The sequence below is a fragment of the Danio rerio genome, chromosome 13 (assembly GCF_052040795.2).
Source record: "Danio rerio strain M-AB ecotype USA chromosome 13, GRCz13ab, whole genome shotgun sequence".
Lineage (NCBI taxonomy): Eukaryota > Metazoa > Chordata > Actinopteri > Cypriniformes > Danionidae > Danio > Danio rerio.
Window position 1 is genome coordinate 27,180,244 of NC_141033.1, and position 16,127 is coordinate 27,196,370.

General features: G+C 35.5%; 1 protein-coding gene across 3 annotated transcripts; it reads right to left on the reverse strand.

Moving 5' to 3' along the window:
- Positions 1–260: 260 nt before the first annotated feature.
- erlin1 (ER lipid raft associated 1) lies at positions 261–15,890 on the reverse strand. 3 transcript variants are annotated; one of them, XM_087277884.1, is made up of 12 exons: positions 15,817–15,855; positions 14,800–14,927; positions 13,401–13,482; positions 12,172–12,218; positions 11,975–12,036; positions 10,598–10,723; positions 10,360–10,433; positions 10,223–10,281; positions 7,685–7,776; positions 7,514–7,603; positions 5,254–5,333; positions 261–3,040 (listed from the first exon to the last, which is right to left on the reverse strand). In XM_087277884.1, exons 2-12 carry the CDS (start codon positions 14,904–14,906, stop codon positions 2,831–2,833), a joined length of 1,029 nt encoding a protein of 342 aa, XP_087134010.1. In that variant the 5' UTR covers positions 14,907–14,927; positions 15,817–15,855; the 3' UTR covers positions 261–2,830.
- Between the last annotated feature and the right edge of the window lie 237 nt (positions 15,891–16,127).

Below are 16,127 nucleotides of genomic sequence, written 5' to 3' on the forward strand. Positions count from 1 at the left end.
CACACTCCGTCAAGCAGGCAACAAAAACCAAGGGCCAAGTTTGGCATATACTTAAATTTATATTTTTATACCGCACTACTTACATATGAAAGATCAGATCTATTTCCTATTCCTCTATATTTCTTGGAAAATAGCTCAAACCAAACTACAACACAATTAATCGTGACACAATCTATGACATAAAGCTATGTGAAACACTTCCTTAATAGGACATGAAGTGCACTTCCCTAATGTGAAGGAATATGATCACACAAGCGTCGTTTTCATGGTATCAAAATAGGTTTTATTTCACAGAATTGAACATTGTCAAAATTTTATAAATTTTGCATATAAATGTTTTAAAATTAGGAGCTTAAATTACGCTGACATAAAAAAGTGACATTCACAGAGTGGGTTTATTCCAGGGCAGTCAAAGTCTGTCCTCTCTCCATTTAACAACCACAGGGAACACATCGCTTTAAGACAGTCATATTCACACTCTAAAGCAAAACCATGGATAAAGTCAAACTTAAGGGATAGCTCACCCAAAAATTGACGTTTCCTCATCATTTGCTCACATTTAAGTGGTTCTAAACCTTTAGGAATTTCTATCTTCAGTTGAACACAAAACAAGATATTCTGAAGAATGTTGAGAGGAGAAAGCAGTCACAGAAATCCATAGTAAAAAAAAAACTATTATGGAATTCAATGGCTGTTTTATTTCAACATTCCTCAGTGTTTCTTCATTTGTGTATTCAAAAGAAGAAACAAACTCAATTAGGAGCACAAGTAAATGATAGAATTTTGGGTGAACTATCCCTTTAAAAGGGAAAATGGCAAAGCAACAGGATGTAGCATCAACAATCGGACTAACTGTATTAAATCAGTGCTCGTCTCTTTAATCGACCAGTCTGCAAATGATGAAAAATCAACATGTCGTGTGACAGATTCACACAATCAACACAAACTGACACCCGACTCAAATTTCAGTCAAGTTTATATTGTTTTCTAAGAAAGAAAAAAACAGGCCATTCAAGTTAACACGCAGGTCTCTTTTCCTGAGATAGTACTGACAGACGCTATTCGAAATGATTTGATGCAATGCATTGCTATTATTGGCATATGACTGCAACTTATACAGATTTGACAACTTCCAAGAAAAGCTAAACCACAACGTTTTTTAACTGTTTGTTGCCTACTCTTGTAGTTCCTGAAGATCACTGGCTTCCCCTAGTGGTGACACTTTTCAGTATAAACACCCGCTCATCATAATGCTAAATGTTTGACAGTGCCTAATAATACAGCAGCCCTTATTGTTACTGAATTCCCTTTGAAATAAACTCATTCCAGTAATGACCAAATAAACAAGTTCAACTAAAGTCAGAAAGGCATTTGTTAGTCACTTCACTATATATACACGACCATCCGAAAGCAATCCAATCTCATTGCTTGTCAAAGCCCTGGAAAATGAAATCTGAAATTGTATGAAACCCTGCTCAGTATGAACCCAACAACTTGAAAAATCCACAGGGCCGCCACAAATGAACATGCTACACAACACTATACCACAACCCACTATTTCTGACATTACATGAAATCCAATTCACAACAAAAGTATTCAGGCGTCAATGATGTCAAAAATCTTCATCTTGAAGACCAACAAAACTCAAGCAAGGGATGATTTTAAAATGAGATCATTCTTACAAACATATAATAATCAGAATTATAATTAATAACATATAAAAGCCGCTGATCTTTGCAGTCTTGGCTCAACTAAATTAAGATTTTAGTGCTTATCAAGTTAGTGATGATGGACATGAGCACTTTTGCAAAAGGACTACTCACCAACATTTAATATTGTCATTGCTTACTCATCCTCACATCATTCCAGACTGGATTTAACTTATTTTGGAAACAAAGTTATTATTTTTTAATTATTTTTGTCCATTTAATTAAAACCAAAGTGATCCAAGCAAAGTTCAACATTGGAGACTGTTGGTTTGCACTGTATGGACAAAAAAAAAAAAAGATATTGAAAAATGTAGTTTATCTTTTCATGTTCCACAAAAGAAAGCATCACCGCTTTGAGGATGAACAAATGATGACTATTTAGAGGTGTAGTGAAACATCCCTTTAACAACATATGAAAAAAAGAAGATGACAGTTTGGCTGCAAAATGAGTTTGATCATATTGTAGATATATAAAGGGATAGTTCACGCAAAACTCAATCATCATTTACTTGTTGAAAACCTTTTTGAGTTCCAAAAAATGGTGGACACTGGTAGCCACTGACTTCCATAGTATTTGTTGTTCCTACTATGGAATGTTATTGGTTACATGTTTTCAGCTTTCTTCAAAACATCTTTTGTGTCAACTATCCCTTTAAGCCACTCACTGCCTTCTAATTAGTGTGATGCCTTATAATTCCAGTTTCAAAAGACAACACAAAAGATGAACCTCCAAATGTTCACATACTTTACGCAGACGCATCTGCATCTAACAAATAATTAGCATGGATCTGTAAAAGAGAAGAGAAAGCTGAGCAACAAAAAAAGGGGGGAAGAAAGCATGCTGATGTGAAACAGGAACATTTTAGCTTCGAATCTGGCGATAATCAATAGCACAATTGCTGGACGTTACCATTTAGTCCACTAATGACTGCTGGAAAACCAAAGGCTCTGTATGTCAGTCTCCTCAGCGAGCCAAGCACCCAACACCACTGCAGCAGAAGAGGGAAAATATCCATGTCAGCATGCCTCACAAGCACCCCTGCCCCAAAACAAGAGACAGAGAATGAGAGAGAGAGAGAAAGAGAGAGAGGAAGAAGGGGGTGGACAGATCTCAGGCCCTTCAGTGGCCTTCTGAGGCTTTGGGCTTGGACGCTTTCTTAAGACTCTCTCTCATGCTCAAGGACTCCAGCTGCTCGGATTCTCCTGCGGCCGGACGGGAGGCACTGCTGTCTACAAACATGTTTGGGATGTCCTGACCGAAGTAGATCTTGCTGTTGGCAGCTATGGCCTGGTACTTCATCAGCTGCAGATACTCTGGCGTGAGCTTGAGCTGTGGAGGAGGGAGACAGAGAAGTGTCTGATGAACGATCTGAGCTAGTCCTGTGTGGAATGTGCCTTCGTGTGTTCAAGGTAGACGCTACAGACTCCTAGAAGAGCTTTCGTAACATAGCATAGCTTGAATGATGTTTGAGGTTTGTGCAAGCTGAAAAAAAAAGTACTTCAGTATGTGGTTTTATTAAGTTTCTTTTTTTTAATCAATTTATCAGACTAGACTGGTGTATGTAATTTAGAAACAGTGAACAAAGCAACAGTTAAGTGTCTGATTTAAACTTGTACGTTAAACAGAGTTATAACACGGCTGTCTGGAATACTCGATTCTGATTGGTCAGTCGTGACATTCCAAGGTATGTTATTCAGAGTTAACAAATAATACAGGCTCATATGGGATCTTCGAATCGTTGAGCGTCAGTGAATAAGTTCAAATCCTTAAATCTGCATTTAAATAGATCTCCTTGTTTGTACTGCTGTGGTTTTAAACTTGTTTGGCGACATCTTCTGAATAAATAATGTATAGTTTGGTACATGGTTTGTTCAGTCGGTTTCACTTCTGTCAGCATAATTTTTTGGACTGTCTGGCAGCATCTTGTGACTGAATAATAATGTACAAGTTAGTGTATAGTCCATTAGCTGTTTTAGTTTTTGTCAGTTTAATTAAAGTCTTATTGTCATGTTTTGTGGCAAGTAGCCATGCAATAAGCAGCATAAAGTAAATCCAGGAGGATTGTTTTTTACAGAAACAAAGCCCTTGAGTCTTTGCGTCAGACTGCTTATAAGCAGGGCCAGACGGAATCTGCTGACATTTTTTGCTAATTCTGCTGAGAATTTTGCTTAAAATCTGGATTTCTGCGGAATTATTTTGGGAGTATCATAACTAAAACCTTAAAAAGTAATCCATCTTTTATTTAATGTTTAAATTGCAAATCCAATTATCAAGTCTCATATAATATATCTACTAAAAGACATTAATCAGATGAACATTTTCATATTAGTCAATAATATTACTGTAATTAATTTAAAAACTAAATAAACTTAGATTTACACACATTTACTAAAGCAAATAAACAGAATCAATGATGGGCTAAAAATCTGCGGAAAATCTGTGGAATTTTGAGCGTGCAGATTCCGTGTGGGCCTACTTATAAGCCAGTCCGGCTTTAATCTGAGGTGATAACCCAGCGGATGTACTTTATCTCTAACTTAATGCACTTAATAACATATTAAAACATCTTTAAAATAAAAAAACTCCCTTCATGCATTTGTCGAAATAGATTTTCCAGAATATGAAATAAAACAATTAACATCTAGCATGCAAAACATGCATGCCCAGTGTTTGAATTTCTTTCTACTAAGATGTAGGTGTTTGTGTAGCACATTTCGCAGACAATGCTAAATTTCAGTTCTGCTTTACGAGTAATAAAATGCTTGATGTTTATAATTGATGTGGTTTACAGTAAATTCCACTAAACCTTCTGTTTGTTTTATATGCGACCCTGGATCACAAAACCAGTCAACTTTTTGGAAATTGGGATTTATGCATCCACAATATTTGGCTGAGATACAACTATATAAAAATCAGGAATCGCAAGGTTAAATAAATATCTGATAATTGATAACATCACCTTTAAAAATGTCCAAATGAAATTCTCAGCCATGAATATTACTAATCAAAAAGCTGATATATTTACAGACAGACATTTTACAAAATATGTTCATGAAACATGATCTTTACTGAATATTGTAATGATTTTGGTAATTTAAAATGTATTTTAGGCTACTGCCAAATACATACTCATACAACACAACATTTTGTGGCTCAGGGACACATATATGTAGAGTTTCAATTAATTTAACTACTCTAAATACAGTTTAAATAAAACCCTCTATTTCGGAGTGAGGGAAACTAAAATAATGTCTATCATTTCAGTACATGTTTTACATTATTTTAGAGCTACTACTAACCCATTTTACATATCTTCTTAAAATGTGAATAGAAAAACTTGAATTATCAGTATCCTTTCATTTTCCCAACTTTGAACTGGAGAAAGTCAGGTGCAACATCTTTTCTAGAAAATGTTGGCAGGTTTTAAACGCAAGCATGTATTACTAAACATCTAGCCCCATAAGTTGTACTAAAACACAAACACACAAACAGAGCAACAACAAAAAATCTGATTTGTTAAATTGTAGTTGTGGTTTATTTACCGTGTTGGCTTCAGCAAATTTTGCAGCGGTGTAATATTCAGCATCTGCTCGTGCCTTCTCTCTCGCCAGGAAAGCAGCATCTGTTAAAAGAAAATCAACAAATCTGATAAATATGCATCTAGATCAGTCTCATAAATAAAACATTTACAAAATAAAATTTAAACGTGCACAGCAATGCATTTGTAAATTCAAAACACAATTCATAAATTCAAAAGGCATAAATATTTCCCCAATGCACATAAATGCATGTTACCTAAATACGTTTTTAATACTTATGTATTATGTAAATATGTATATAGCATGATCTTAAACAGATTTTCACCGCACATTAATAAAATATGTTAGGCACTGAATATGCATTTGAAAATAGTCATGCATACATGAAGTTCTTTGAACTTGTGTGCAGTATTTTTGAGACCTTCCTGGCAGGATATGATTCATAAATATTTTTTGGATGATATTTTGATTAGCCAATCATGGTGAGGGGCGACGCAGTGGGTAGCACGTTCGCCTCACAGCAAGAAGGTCGATGGGTCGAGCCTCGGCTCAGTTGCCGTTTCTGTGTGGAGTTTGCATGCTCTCCCTGCATTCGCGTGGGTTTCCTCCGGGTGCTCCGGTTTCCCCCACAGTCCAAAGACATGCGGTACAGGTGAATTGAGTAGGCCAAATTGTCCGTAGTGTATAAGTGTGTGTGTGTGTTTGTGTGAATGAGTGTGTGTGGATGTTTCCCAGAGATGGGTTGCGGCTGGAAGGGCATCCAAACTTGCTGGATAAGTGGGTGGTTCATTACGCTGTGGCGACCCCGGATTAATTAATGGACTAAGCCGACAAGAAAATGAATGAACCCTTCTTACTGAACAGACTCAAGAAACTCCACTTTGTGCTTGTACACCGCATGCAGCAAGTTGTAACAATTTTATTATCATGTCATTTTACTTGATCAGGATGTACATGCCAGGTTTTCAAACTCTTCCACACCCATTAGGACAAATGGAATGTCGTTATAATAGAATATGTCTGTAATCTGTAAAGCATGGAAGAAGTTAAGCCTGGTTTATACTTCTGCGTCAAGTGACCGTCGTTACCCACGGCGCATGCAACGCGCGTAGGTGTGCATTTATACTTCTGCGCGCTGTCTCTGTTGGTCTGCATTAACACTTCTGAAACGCTAGTTGGCAGTGAGGTGTAAATGTTCCTCTGTGTCAAGATTCTTCACTGCTGTTTTGGTTTCCTGAACACTTCTAGGATGTACAAGTGGCTCAAACTCGCTCATTTTGAGGCAGGAACCGGCGGACGTGCAACAACTTTAACTATGAGGTAAACACAAAACAAAACTTTCCATCCGGAGCTCCTTCACGGGACTCCACACTTGTAAACAATCGCTCCATCAGGCTCGCACTATTCACGCGGCTCTCGGTCCCACCCAGACTCGTTAGCGCTACCAAGCCGACCAATCACAGAGCTTGTGCTACGCTTCGTTGCGACGTGTAGTTACATTTTTTGAGAGGTGCACGTCAGCGACGCCGATGGCGAAGGGCTATGCGTCAGCGCTGTAGCTTATGCCGGCGTTTGACGCAGAAGTATAAATCAGCCTTTAGCTGTATGAATGCACTGTGCATTTCGAGCATGCAGTTGTAATACCAAACATCTGCTTGTTTGAGATAACCCACACTATTCTGCGACCGGCTGGCAAGATCTGCCAGTTGCAGAGGCAGCATGAGTAAGAGATTGCGAACGGTTGGACACTGTGCTATTCTGCAGGCACCAAATAACAAAAGCTCATTCGTCATAAAATAAAATAATGAACATTAAAACTGCATTTACTATCATTTTAACATTAAAAAATTATACGTTTTCAGCTTGTTTTCATTTTTAATATAAACAATTACATTTTAATATTAATAATCCAATTTTTGATGTAAAAAAATTTTAACTGTTGATGCGAACAATTGAATTATTGATATCAAAAAAAATAAAAAAAGAGCAAAAATATCCATTTTGTTTTTCATGTTTTCTTAAACCAATTGTTGACTAAAATTGTATATTAAGTAATTAAATGACATCATTGGCAACCATTCAACTTACATTGTTGGATCAAATTATGGAAACATTTATGTACTCTACTGAATTCATGAACTGTGTTGCAAAATGGATTTTGTAAATACGAACTGTGCTGTGCACATATATACATTTTGGTAAATTATTATTTTTAACCACATTTTGTGACATGCTGTGATAATACAAAGTAGACAAACCAGACCTTCAATTTCTGAGATCTTTTTCTCAGTTTCCTTCTCCATCACTTTTTGTTGGAACTGAATCTCTGCCACCTGAGCCACTTTCTGAGCCTCTAAAGCAAGAGCAACACACAAGACGAATGAAGACAGAACACTAGACATGATCGGCAGTATATTTGGATGCCTAGACTGACCTATGATGGCCTTCTTTCTTTCAGTTTCTGCCTCCTTTTCCACCACTTTTTGTGTCTGAACGGTGATGAGCAGCCTGGTCTTCTCTGCTTCCCTGCAGATGTACAAATTTGATTAAAATGACAGACAGATGCATCCAAGAACAGCTTATAAAGATGTCTGGTGGTTTTCAGCACACTAAAAAAATTCAACCCAGAGTTCAGGAACATTTTGTTCTAAATGTAATGTTACACAAGTTCCAAATAATGTTTATGAAAAAATGTACATTTTAAATAAAAGCTGATTGTTAGAATCTTCCGTTCACCAGAAAATCCTTAATTTTTTTATATTTATACAAAAGTATTAGTTCGTATGCTCATTTCGGTTTTTTCATTTTGCTAACCGACAACCGCCGCTCATTAATCGGTTATTAACGGTTAACTGGTCAGATTACTATTAATTTTATATTAAACAAATTGACGTGTCTATTTTGTGTCTGACACATTAAAAATTGCATAAAATACTGATTTATTTTTATATGCTAGCATATTAATAATAGAACAATACAACAGAGCATTTTCACGCACCTGCAGTGTTTAGCACAGAAGAGCAGAATAAACTAAATAAAATGAATAAAATAAATAGGACTGCCCTAAATTATTTTCCATTTAAATAATTAATTTATATTTCAAATCGAAAACACTGACTGATAATTTTTTAATAACCGGCATATAGGCTGTTTTTTTTTCCAATCATATTTTTGTCTTCTGTCAAATAAAAAAGCTGACTTCCTCAAATTGCTCGCTCCACGGAAAATATGCATTTATTAAATGCCCCGCTGTTAGTATTATAATAATCACAAAACCTTTTTACATTTTTAATAGAAATCATTATTTTAAAGATTATGTCTTGCTATATGGTTTCCTTTCTCTCCTTCGCGGTTCAAGTGCACGCTGCATGATAAAAAGACAACAACGCGCGCATATGTTGACTTTTTGTAAACAGTTTTGTTTTTTAAATATGATATTGCATTAATGTGCATACATGCTTTATAAGCTGTAAAATAAAGGTAAAGCCTATTTGTTGCGTTTATGACGCAGATCCAGGTCAACATAAGCGCTGGTTTGGCATCAACACATCTGTTTCAAACAGCAATATTCTTCTTCCATTTTGCTTCTTTGGCAAATGTGTCTGTAGGCACGGGTTATACGTTATCGTCCCGCAAGTTAAGTAGGCCTATTTCTTGCAGTTGAACAAGTGGCCAACCACAGCTAACATGCTTTTTTCATTCCAAAAACGCGAGGCGCACCTTACTGCCTTTATGTTGACAAGGAAAAAAGAAGAGAAGTGCAGCCCTCTTATGAAACGACTGAATCAGCTGGGTATCGATTGAGCAAAAGTGTTGCTGTCTATGTTGTTACAATTTTTATATTTGATAATATTGTGATATTGAAGATTTGTACATTCATACAGCTCTGGATAACTTAAAACAGCGATTAGACCTTCAGAGCGGTGTTAATGCATCCTGAAGTAAAGCGAAACGGCTATAAACTCCAGCATGATAGAGTGATTATATGCAGAGTCATACTTTATCTATAAATAAAGTATAACTATAGAAACAGTGTTCATCTTAACTGAAAGCTTCGGCGTGTTTGCTGTCCTCACGCATCATGCACCTGTCAGTCAGTCAGTCAGCACGTAACGCCAAAGGATTAAACAGATAGCGCACAGCACTATACGGTTACAGAGAAGTTTGCGCTGTTATAATTCACTTTCCTTTTAATACGTTTTGATGCGATTATAATCCGCTATTAAAAACAAAAACAACTATAACTGAATGTTTTGAATGGGTATGTAGCTGTGGCGGGAAGCATTATGGTCCCCGCCATGGAAGAATGAATGTAGCGGAAACCAAGCTCTTTAAAAGTTCTCTCTAGTTGTCTTGACAACACAAACTGCTGCTCTGGGATGAGCCGCGCACAAAAGATGCTCCTCTTAACGCAAAGGCGCATTCAATCGGCCCCTTATGCAGCCAAACTAAAACTATATAAAATAATAATTTTAATCGTTTAACTGATAGCATTAATCGATAACAAACGCACCCTTTCGGTTAACGGTTAATCGATTATTTTGAGCATCCCTAATTAGTTCCTATGAAAAACTATTTAAAAATTGTGAAAACACTATTTTCAACATTGATAATGATACTGTTTGTTAATAAATAATAATTAAATCTTCCTTAAAAATCAAAATAGCCTATTAGAATGACTTTTTAGGGATTGTGTGACACTGAGAACAGAACAAATAGTTGCTGAAAAATCACAAGAACAAAAAAAAACATATAAAAATGTCTTACCAATATTATTTTAAACTTTAATATTTCACAATATTCTCTTTTCAACTACATTTTTGACGAGCAATGAGAAACTTCTTTTTATTTAGCATAAAAACTTTTTATGCATAATGTATATTAAATGTTATCAAAATATTTTTCAAATAAAAGTGTGATTTAAAAAGACTTAACAAATATGTAATATGGACAGAACAATATATGAACTCACATGAGCTCATAATTTCTTCTGATTGCCTCTGGAATTTTAGGTTTGGTGACTCTCACGGCCTGCAAATGTTAACACAGAATTAAATAAATCAAAACTAAAACCTTATTAAAAAATAGCAATATAAAAAAAAATGATACCTGAATGGTGAGACCAGGGGCCATACAATTCAAGTCCTTCTGTAGTGCAGTCTTCAAGTTCTCATCAATTATGTCTGTCATAAAACAAACAACACAAATGCCAGTTCAAGACCAATGTTCATCAAGTAAAAAGGCGCCAAATATGAAACCAGTGACACAACAGAAACAGGGCTCACATAAACAACAGAAAGTTCAGTACACTTAGCAGAATAAACTGTTTGACTTATCGGTGACTTACCGAACAGCTCAATGTAGACTTCCTGTAGTGTGTGCACACTGCAGAACTGGTTTAACTCATGGTGAATTTTATTGAAGATTAGCGTCTTGTCATAATCTGCAGTGTAATTCCTCACTATATCCACCACTGTGAAGGAAGAGGACAAATGTATGATCTAATTTAGGCATTGGAAAGTGGTCAGTTGAGTTAACTGAAAAAATATTACATATTACAGTTTATGGTGAGTGGAAATGTAAGAAAATGAATAGGATGTGAATGACTGATTATAAACCATGTGTTTTTGTACAATACAGTGACATATAGATACTTTATTTACTCATCATTTCACGTTTGTAGACAATGTGCTAGTGTGGCTGTTAGATTGGATTCAACCATAAAGTATAAGTGTTATTTTGTGAAAGCAATCAATCTAATGCATTTTTTGACTACCTCTGGAAGTGGCCCTCAACTCAGTTTACACCTATATTTAGTGTCATCTGCTTCTGATTGGATTGATGAAAGCACTTCTTAATAGTATATGTAAACAGAGCATTCTACAGACAGCATCTTTGGATGAAAACAGCTACTGACTTCTAATTAGACTCATGCCTTTTTCTTATATAATAAATTACTTGCACCTATGAAGATAAACAATGACAAAAACTGAAAAGAATGGAATGAACGTGTGGCTTTTGGAGGCACGGAACCACTCTTTAGGAGTGCAGCCGCTCAAGACTGGGAGGTAATAATACCCAACAAAAAAAGGCTTTTCTTAAGATTTTTTGTGTTATTGTCAAAATATTTAAAATTTCTTAAAATCAAAAAGCATTTTTAAAACAAGCAAAACATATCATCATATTTCTAGCTTAAATGGGGTAAGCAAAATAATCATTTGTAAAAGGGAAAAACAACATTACTCACCCCGTTTGGACTAGAAACAAGACAAAGAATATAAGAAACATTGTTGAAAGAAAAGCTTTTTTTTGCAGTGTACTGAACCACTTTAAAGACAGACTTTGGCTAAGGGATTTTAAAATGACCAAAACAACATTTCAGATGGTCTGCTGGTTGGTCCATAAATGTTGTTTCATCCTGCCCATTTTTTGTTATCACATAATCTGTTGCACCTGCTGGAATTTATTGTTTTCATCATCTAGTCTTGCTGAATAAAACGTTTATCCTACTCAGATGTGCACGTATGTTTTTAGTGCATTTAAAAATTGTGTTCACATCTTTATGTTTTCATTATGCATTTTTCATGTAATATTCCAAAATGTGCATAAAAACAGGCAAATGAAAACCGAGCTAGTTATACAGGTTTGGAAAAAAAGATTGAAGGTGGAAAAAATAAAGACGGACCATCCCTTGTTGTGTAAACTCTCTTGTTAAGAGTCTTACCTGAGGTTGGAATGAGCATGTTAACCACTTCAATTCTGTCAAAATAGATCATTACACCCCCACTGTGGACGAGACAACAGAGAAATTGTTCATTCTGGAGTACTAGAAAATATCCTATACACAATTATGACATTACTTTTCCATTTTAAGCAGTTGTTTTAAGACCTGTTCAATTAAATAACAACAGAAAAGTTTACCTAGTTCCACAAGGCACATTTTTTATTTCATCTGTTTGCAGAGTTGTCTATAAAGATGAAGGGGAAAAAAGATCAGTGTCTTCAACAAACATTTCTAATAATCCTGGTATTCACACATAAAAGGATGGTTCACCCAAAACTATAAAACTCAAGCTGTCATCATTTTCCTCAGCCCTCATAAACCTGCTTGAGTTACTTTTTTCTGTTGATCACAAAAGATTATACTTTGTAAAATGTTGGAAACCTGCAGCCATTGATGTCCATAGTATTTGTTTTTCCGATGCAGGTCAATGGTTAGTGGTTACTAACATTCTTCAAAATATCTTATTTTAGGTTTAACAGAAAAAATAAAACTCAAAAAGGTTTGGAGCCTCTTGAGTGTGAGTAAACAGTGAGTACATTCTCATTTTAAGGTGAATTACCCCTTTAAATTCCAAACCCCAGATAAACACAATCTTAAGTTATCTTGTGGCACAATTTACACTTCTCATAATTTACTTAGGATTAACAACTCATACTGCGTATTATTCATACACTAATGTTTCACACTGTAAATTCCTAAATCCTGGGATAAGATCAATGATTTGCATATTTGCAGTGTCATTGACTGCATAAATGAGGCACATGTCCGTTTTACATCCACACATCCTTTTACATTTGCATCCTAATTATATGTTGACAACAACTATCAGTTTTTTCCTTAATTAACTTTTCAGAAAATAAATGGAATACTGGTTTCTCCTTGACTCCAGTTGTGATTTTCCATCACAGCTTCACATCTTTCCTTGAAAATGCAAGACTATACAACACACATTGCTTTTGTGACTTTCCAAAGCATGTGAATAGGAGTCACATGATAGGATGTCGGTTACTGTGCATTTAGCTGTAGTATTTGAACACTATATTATTTTATAAATTAATTTTGGCACCACAATGAGGTGGTTGACAGTGTAAATGCAGAACTAACTTGGCTTAGAAGTACTGCTATACTAAATAAAAAGTGTGAAATGGTCTTTTGCCATATAAGGTGTAAGCACAGTGTGAAAAGCCCTTATAAATATCTTTGGCTCAGTTAAAATGAGTTTCTTTAAATAAAAGCATCTGCTAATTGCAAAATATTAGATAACCTTATAAATAAATTAATATAAAATTAGCATCAATTTACAGCTTTAAACAAAGCCATAATTCATTCATAATTAGACCAAATGATAAATAAATGACAGTCGTACCTGCACTGATCTATAAGAAGTGATGAAAGGCAGCATTATATGGTAACCTGGGCCATTTGGAGAGGTCAACAAAGCTCCTCCTCTGTCAAAAAAAAAACATTATAAATATGGCAGCAATGTTATCTTCATGTGCATAGTGTTGTAAAAATTGTTAGAATAAAGATGATAATTCACCCCAAAATTAAAATTGGGTCATCATTTACTCATCCCCATGTCATTTCAAACCTGCAAAACTTTATTTTTTTCCTGAACAAAAATTAAGTTATTTTGAAGACTGCTAATAACTACTGACTTTCATTATATATTCAAAATGCACACATTTTGAATTATTTGGGCACAAGGGGTGTCTTTATAAACCACCTTACCCATGTCATTTTACAATTTGGTGTCTTCATAATCCAGCACACGCATATACACACTACACACATACACGAAAACACGTCAAAATATTATGTCCCCACATTGATCCGAACAAAAAAAAAAAAAACTAGTAAGACATTTTCAGAAGTGGACCCTGCATCTAATCGGTGTGAGCTAGAACCGGCATCCCTGGCTCATGTTCTGGAGCTGCCCAAAATTATCATCTAACTGGGAAAATATTTTTCTAACAATCTCAAAAATAGGTCAAAATCCAATAGATCCAGATCCCTGTATCGCAGTTCTAGAAATTTCTGATTTCTAGATAGCTAAAAACAAGACAGAACAAAATAGTTCCATTTGTCTGTCTACTAGCAAGGTCAATATCATTAAACTGGAAACAGAAAGCTGCTTTACATATATACATCTAATGACGGTTGTAATGAAATAACATTTGTAACTGGAGAAAATCAGACTCTCCTTAAAAAGAAAGAAGACTAATTCTATAAAATCTGGCAACTTTATTTTAAATACATAATTTTTGCAAGAAATAGTTCATTTGAAGAGGATTAGAGTAATTTACATAAAAACAGAACATTATTGTTTTTTTTTGTAATATTTATTTATTAATATTTTTCCTATTCAATTTTAGTTTCCTTTTTTGTAAAAATAGTTTTATTTTGTTATTATTGTATTAATCTTTTATCAGGATATTTCTGTAAGTATTGTTTGTATATTGCAGGTTTTATTGTCACTTATTGTGAGAATGTTTGTTGGATCAAAATTGTAAGTCGCTGTTTGAATTTCTAAAAAAAATAAAATAAAATAAAAAAAATGTTCCACATGGAAAAAATGTCAGCCGAACAGGTTTTGAGACAATATGAGGTTGAGTAAATGACAGAATGTTCATTTTTAGGTACGCTATGATTTCAGTGAAAAGCACACAATATTGTCTTTAGCCTTTTATAAGTGTTTTACAAATTAATAACATCGGCAGAAAAAAAATATCAATGCATCTGCAATCCAACTTCCTCAAACTCACCTGTAATACACAGCTAAATGTCCTTCCTCGATCTTGTGTATGGAAGAATGAAGCAGAATGGCCATTAGACCGGCCATAGCAGCAACAACTGCCCCAACATGTGCCATTATCCCTCAGTCTGCACTCACCTGCACGGAGACAAAGGGGAATGTTAAGCTGATCCTCTGGATATGGATAAACAATCAATTTAGGTGACAAAAGATCAGCTTATAACACAAACTAGTGCCCTGATTGCAAACATATAATCAGATCAGCCTGTGCTGCATAACCTCCATCCACACACAAATAAATAATCTCTAGGCAAACCGAGATAACAGGTTTTCAAAGTCCAACAGACCCACCCACAGCCCCCACACACGGAAGTTATACGAAAATGCAAATGCACAATACAAACATATGCAAATAACTGCATTCTTATGGCAACAGGGTGCATGCATTAGTGAAAGCTACACAAGACACACACTGCTATTTTAGGGAAACGACAGACTGTCAGCGAGCAGGCGGTTTGGCTGTGCTTTAACACCCAGTAAGCCTTCTACATAGGCAGCAAGTGAAGAAGTGCAGCTTTTTATTTTAAGACGCCTATTAAGCTTTCTTAGTAGCCTATTAAAACACAGCCTGCCCATTCCCTGTCCAGGCTATGTAGGCTAGCTCTTACTTCCTCAAAATGAAATCATGACTCGCCTGTATTACTGTACATTACACTGCAAATTCTGACATGAGTGAGATTATTCTGTAAGAAGACTGGTACATTAATCTAGTCACGTAATCCACACATTGTAGACGCCACAGCACCACGCACACACGACTCAATTCACGCTAACCAACGCCCGCGGCTCGCTAACTAGGCTAATTATATGAAATGCAAAGCAAACCTTGTGGCAAAACGAGCTTCTGTCAAGTTAAACGACATATACGAGGAGCTAGCAGCAGCCGCAGGAAGCATTTACAGACCATTCGTTCAGTTGACGGACAACGCCGTCCCTTCACTTTTGCAAGACATTACTTTTTACTCACGACGCTGTGCCCAACATTGTAGGTTGGAAGGTTCCCACTGAAACGCTTTGTGAATCCGATACAGATTCCCTTTCAAAATCTGCCCAAACAACCTTTCAAAATAAAAGTCGCCATCTGGGATAAAACGAAAAACATAGAAACAAACAAACAAAAAAGTAATGATAATATTGATGATGATGATTATTATTATTTATAGTAGAAGTAGTACTGGTAGTAGTAGTAGTACTACTACTGAAATGGCTGTTATTTTTATTACCTAGTAACAATAAAAGATTATTACAATAGCCTATTTATTATATAAATTATATGGG

Excerpts from the sequence above, each read along its gene's own strand:
- erlin1 (XM_087277884.1), bottom strand. The coding sequence starts at position 14,906 with ATGGCACATGTTGGGGCAGTTGTTGCTGCTATGGCCGGTCTAATGGCC. Across the intron at positions 13,483-14,799 it reads CATTTAGCTGTGTATTACAG|AGGAGGAGCTTTGTTGACCT; the intron begins GTGAGTTTGAGG and ends TTTTTTTGACAG. Across the intron at positions 5,334-7,513 it reads AAAGATCTCAGAAATTGAAG|ATGCTGCTTTCCTGGCGAGA; the intron begins GTCTGGTTTGTC and ends TTCTTTTAACAG.